General features: G+C 43.0%; 1 protein-coding gene across 1 annotated transcript in view; it reads left to right on the forward strand.

The window, feature by feature from the left end:
* Window positions 1-5,715, forward strand: part of LOC106886113 (ubiquitin carboxyl-terminal hydrolase 13) — a 28,601-nt gene extending 22,886 nt beyond the window's left edge. Inside the window, exons 4-7 of the mRNA XM_014938789.1 lie at window positions 855-976; window positions 1,411-1,553; window positions 2,023-2,207; window positions 5,606-5,715. Of these exons, the coding sequence (XP_014794275.1) occupies window positions 855-976; window positions 1,411-1,553; window positions 2,023-2,207; window positions 5,606-5,715 (560 nt within the window). The remainder of the gene's footprint in view (window positions 1-854; window positions 977-1,410; window positions 1,554-2,022; window positions 2,208-5,605) is intronic.
* The last annotated feature ends 285 nt before the right edge of the window (window positions 5,716-6,000 follow it).

Consider the following 6,000-nt stretch of genomic DNA (forward strand, 5'->3'; position numbering starts at 1 on the left):
TAGAGATCAAAACAATAGCCTTTTAGTCCCTTGTATACACTCCTGGCTTCTCTCTGAGTCTGCTTGTTTCTGCACAAGCACTTTAGCTGATGTTGCTTGATCAAGGCTCGTATTTAAGCAAAAAAGTCATCCTTACACTGGAATAAGAGTGTACACAAACACTATGGAAGGCTTCATCTTCAAATGAAATTTAGTAAGTGCTTTTTAAACAGATAGTTGCACTGGTTACAGAGTGGAGTTAGCAAGAGAGGGATAACGCTGGTACCACTGTACTTGCTGTAGCTATTTGAGGCTATGGATGAGCTGCAGGAATACTTCAAGCCATGGACATCTTCACGGGAGGAAGGGCCACAGGTTTGAGATGGATGGGAGCCATAATGCGTCTCAGCCAGGTCTGGGATGTGGAAAATACGGGAGACTGAAGCAGAGGTGCATTATTCCTGCTCTGCAATTTGGGCGTGGGTAGTGTGACGTGGTCTCCATATTGTATAGCATTTCAGGATCCTGGGTAAGAGGCACAGCAGTTTCACATCCTGATTTTGTCCAAAATGAGCAGAATTTTGTTGGCCGCTTCCCAGACTGCGATGCCTGCAACAGTGCGCCGCTTGGAGAGGGGCCAAATGATCTGTGAGTGGGGATGAGATTAAGATGGAAATGTTGGGCTTCAGAACATCCTCTTGCAGATTTCGGTTTAGATCAGGATTTCACAAACATTTCTAGGCAGAAGGAACTACCAACAGTGGCAACTTGCAGGCTGATGCCAGGCAAGCCACGCTTCAGAGTGCTACCCCTGCCACAATTTAGGAACCTTGGTCTCGGGACAGACTCCTAACATTCCCTGTCTTGTTTTCCAGATCTAGAGACAAACAGTGATCTCAACAGTGACGACTTTGAATATGAAGATGAAGCAAAACTCGTTATATTTCCTGATCACTACGAAATCCCATTACCCAATATAGAAGAGTTACCAGCGCTGGTCAGTGAGTGTGTGCAAGTGGTGACAGGAATTCTCTCCTGCTTCAGTTTTTATCAAGATAGTGCTCTGTTTTCTTAGGCGTGATCTTATTTTTACATAAAGATCTCTCTTAACTAAAGATCTTTCTAGCTGTAATAGACAGTTGTATTTAAAAGTCTGCTTTGTCTTTGTTTCTTATATTTCCTTTTACCTCCTCTATTCCTTCCCTTATTATGATGCCAGCTTGTCCCAGGGAAGCTCACATAGTACATGTTGTGCTGACTTCCCTGCTAAAATAATAACAACTGCAGTCTGGAAGATTACATGCATATTTAAGTATATAAATAGTCTTACTGATATCCAGTTCTGTACGTGGTTAGCAATGGGCTGAATGCCAGGTTCTGCCCAGTCACTGAATGGTGTTAGGTTTTGATTGACATTCATTTGTCTTCCAGGTGACGATAGCTTGTGATGCGCTCCTCAGCGCAAAGTCACCCTACAGGAAGCAGGACCCCGACTCCTGGGAGGAAGAGCTACAGGCATCCAAACACGCCAAAACGCTTGTACAGTTAGACAATGGTGTTAGGATCCCCCCCAGGTGAGGGTAACAAGGCTTGTTCATTGTAGGCTCTCTAATATAATCCAGTAACAGAACTAAAGCCAGCAACTCAGCCACTAATACCCTTGCATGACTCTGGGCTGGGTGTGTGTGTGTTTGCTTTGACCTACCATAACTGGAATTACAGGACTGGTCCTACAGAATCACAGAATCTTCTAGGTTGGAAGGGACCTTAAAGATCATCTTGTCCAACCGTCAACCTGACTGACAAAAATAGACACCCACACAACAAACAAGGAGCATCATCACTAAACCATACCTCCCAGCACTACATCAACCCGTCTTTTGAACACCTCCAGGGATGGTGCCTCAACCACCTCCCTGGGCAGCCCATTCCAATGGCTGAGAACCCTTTCAGTGAAAAAAATTTTCCTAATATCCAGCCTGAACCTCCCCTGGCGCAACTACCTTACTTATTTCTCTTCTTTCTTCCTGTTTTCTCTTGCAGCGGTTGGAAATGCTCCAAATGTGACCTGAGGGAGAATCTGTGGCTAAACCTGACGGACGGCTCAGTGCTGTGTGGGAAGTGGTTCTTCGACGGCAGCGGGGGCAACGGGCACGCCGTGGAGCACTACAAGGAGACGGGGTATCCCCTGGCAGTGAAGCTGGGAACCATCACTCCTGATGGAGCAGGTCAGCCACCTGGCAGGCCCTGAGATGGGCCATCTCCTATGCATCAAACCAATCAGTGTTTATCTGTCACCAAATGGATTTGTGCTTCTAGTGCAAATGTTTGAGAAACCGATGTGGAAAGAAAACCCTGTCAGTCTGCAAATCTTGATTGGGGCTGGGGGAAGGACACACACTCCGTTTGGAGAAACACCTTGCCTTTTTTATCTGGTCGTCTTCTCCTGTCTTATATTTGGTGTAAATATTTTTTTGAGTTTTATAATAGTAAATTTATAATAGAAGAATAGAACAGATTATTTTGAAACAGCAGAATACAGTGGTATTTTTCAGTTCTGCTACCTTTGTAGGGCAAGTGGTTCAATCTTATGTAATGGAGACACAATAATGATTTTTAAAGTCAGAAAAGTCTGTTCTTATCAGCATGTGTGGGTTTTTTATCATTCTGGAAACCATGCTATTTTTCCTTACTGTGTTGGTAACATTTTGTTCAGTCTAATGAATGCTCATCTTCATGGGGCTGCTGTGATGCTCGTTTGTAAAATGCTTGATGATCTTGAGAGGGGGAAAAAAGCTGTAGCTGTATCCTTGTTTGCATATTCTCTGAGCGTGACATTCTGCAGTGTTGCTGTGGAGAGGATTATGGGGTGTGAGGATTAGATGGAGTAAAAACATGAGAAGCTGACAAAGTCATAAGCAAAGAGATCTTTGGCTGCAGCTGTACAAAGAAATAAAAACTGGAAGAACACATAGCATCATTATATTTTTGGTTTTATTGCTTATGACCACACGGATGAAAAATAGCTGTTTAGAGCAGCCCCTTTCTTTAACACCCATCAGTTGAGAGCTTTTCATCTTGAAGTACTATTCAGTGTCAGGGAAAGGAGACTGTAGTCAGATCCAACCACCTGTGCCACAGAAACCCTAAGCAAAATTCATTCTTTTCTTTGCCAGATGGAATATTGTTTCCTTGCATGAGCCTGGTCGTGGATGATTTCTATCCAAGGCTCTCAATTATTGAAGTTTTTTAGGATTTTCCCAGCTATAGGTTTCAAATGCATCTAAAAAATAACCAGAATATTCTTTAGTGTGTTTTTTCAATATTTTTTCTTATTTCCTTTCTCATCTTTAGCAGCTGTACTTGTTTCCTTATGGCTGCTGTCCTTTTCCGATCAGCTGCTACTTCTCTTAGGTGGCCTTTGGGATGACAAAGGACAGGCTGTCATCCTTCCCTCTGCATGAGGGGCACCAGCTGTCCCCCACAGGCCTTTGTTCTTCTGGGTGAAGTTTATTTGGTTTGCTGATTGCTTATCCCTTTTTCCCCACCAGTAAGAAGGAGAAAGAGGTGGTGCCAGAATTCCACTTACACTTAGGCTGCGCACACAGAGGGAGCAGAGGAGAGCTCCTTGTCCTCTAGTGAGAAATCTGTGTTGTATACATTATGAAAGATTTTTGGGGCATTAGCCCCATTTTGTAGCATTCTGTCAACAAACAGATCTGGGATCAGGGCAGAAATTGAACCAAACTTCTGTCTTCCACTCTCGGACAGGATGCACAAGAGTCAGAAAAGCTGCTTGCTTCAATAGGCTGAGTGCTCCTCAGCAGCCTGTGCTACCTGCTGCCTCTCTTTGTTTAGTAATATTCTGTCTTGTCTGCCTCAGATTTTTCTTGGTTTTTTTTCTTTTTATTCCACCCTTTCCCCCCCCTTCTCACTCTAATGATACCAGCTTCTGTGTGTCACATTTGCTGACTTGTCGACATCCCCTATCTACCAGAGTCCATATGACAGCACTGCACACCTGTGTTTGGGGCTCTCATCTTCTTTCTTTCATTTGCTGCTCTTTGATTTTTTTGAAATAAGTGAATCCCATGAATTTAAGTTGGCTGCACAGCAGAAAGAACTAAAATGTATGACATGAGCTGGGCTTGAGCAAAAGATTAATGTGTCTTGTGTTCCATTTCTGCTGCTCTGGGACAGCACTCCCAGGTGGCTGCTCTTTCTTCACTTCCTAGAGCTGAGAAAACCAAAATCAAAGCTTCCACAGTGAAGGTAGTCACCCAAGATGAGTTTGATGTGTAATCTCACTCCAGTAGGTGTTTGAACTTTACAGGATCTTTTGGCTGGGCTGTGACCTCATCAGAAGACTATGGGAGTGTTGTGATCTCGTGCATGTGGATGAACAGTCGTGTTTTCTGGGCGTGCTTGCTACCACACGGTGGAATTCCAGCAGATGGGCAGCCACAGTCACACACATGCCAGAGAGGTCATGAGGACCTACGTTAATAGGGGCTCTGATGGCTAATCAGCAGCTGGCACCACGACTCAAAAGCACAATTCCCTGATTTGAGGGAGATATTTTTTCATAGGGCTGAAATTTAAAAGTTGCATTAGGTCTTTGAGTTCTTGGCTACTCTTCAACCTATTGATAGGCCCTTCCAACCTAAACGATTCTATGATCTAAACACTAAAAATGAGGTTTTTTCTCACAACCATTTTGTCCTCTTGAATTTATTAAACTTGGTTTCATAATGAAAATATCATCATATTGCTTCCCTTTGCATTTTGAACTTTGCTCTGCCAAAAGATTTATGGGCTTTTTACTGAAGGCCACAAGGACCTATCATAGAGCTAGAACTGGAGTCTGGATCTCCCATGCAATCAAGCAAGACACTTCAGGCATGAAATCAGCCTTTCTCCTTAATCACAAGATTAATCTTCGAAGTGCAATCCAGGGGTGTTCAATGCAATAAACAGGTCTTCATTTCTAATAAAAAATTTCTTAGTTCTCCCTGCACGTCTGTGGGAAAAGGGCATAAATGGATTCCTTAAACTGTGCTAGAAATTAAAACACCATTGGCGGTGGTCAGTTGGCCCCGTATGCCCACAGTTTTCATGCATCTGCCTGTATCTAGTAGCTCCACAAAAATTCAGAATCTCTTGCTGCCATGTTCAAAACATGGACTGGCCACATAGCTGAGAATCGGCATGTTTTACCTACAAATTTCTGATTTTTTTTGGGGGGGAAGTACCTCTCTTGTTGCCATGTTGAAAACATGGACTGGCCACGTCGCTGAGAATCTGGCATGTTTTGCCTACAAATTTCTGATTTTGGGGGCGGGGGGGAAGTACTATGATCACTATAAATATTCTTAAGTTTTAATACTGGGAGAGCATGTGATTTCTTCTGAGGAGAATAGTTGAGGTGATTGTGTTGAGAACATTCAAGACATTTACTGAGCCCTATGGATGTCTATGCGTGTTTCTGTTGGTCCTAACTAAACTTAGAGAATATGAATAAGGCATCTTGTATAGGCGGTCCTGTGCTGAGAGTGCAGTGTTGGTAAACAAAGACAAGGGGTAATATTTGATCCTGCAGCTCATCTGTTTCTCTCTGCTTTTGCAGATGTCTATTCCTTTGATGAGGAGGAGCCAGTTTTAGATCCGCATATAGCAAAACATTTGGCACACTTTGGAATTGATATGCTGCAGATGCAAGTGGTAGGAAATCCATAATTTACTTAGTTTGTTGTGTACTTGTTGTTTGTTTAGTTGGGGGTGGGAGAGAAACAGGAGAAGAATTATACTTGTAGCTTATATTTGTGTGATTCCTTCAGACTCTTATAATAGTATTTAGTTTTGTTCAGTTGAGCCAGCCAGTTCGTGTTTTATTTTCTGAGGTCTGAGATGACTGAATCATTACTCCCAAATCTAAAAATTCCCTTCCAAAAGAGCTCCATTGTAGTCCTTAGCTTACACATTTCACTTCTCATGTGTTGTATACCATTTTCCTTCAAGCTG

This window comes from Calidris pugnax, unplaced genomic scaffold (genome assembly GCF_001431845.1).
Source record: "Calidris pugnax isolate Ruff unplaced genomic scaffold, ASM143184v1 scaffold52, whole genome shotgun sequence".
NCBI classification, from domain to species: Eukaryota; Metazoa; Chordata; class Aves; order Charadriiformes; family Scolopacidae; genus Calidris; species Calidris pugnax.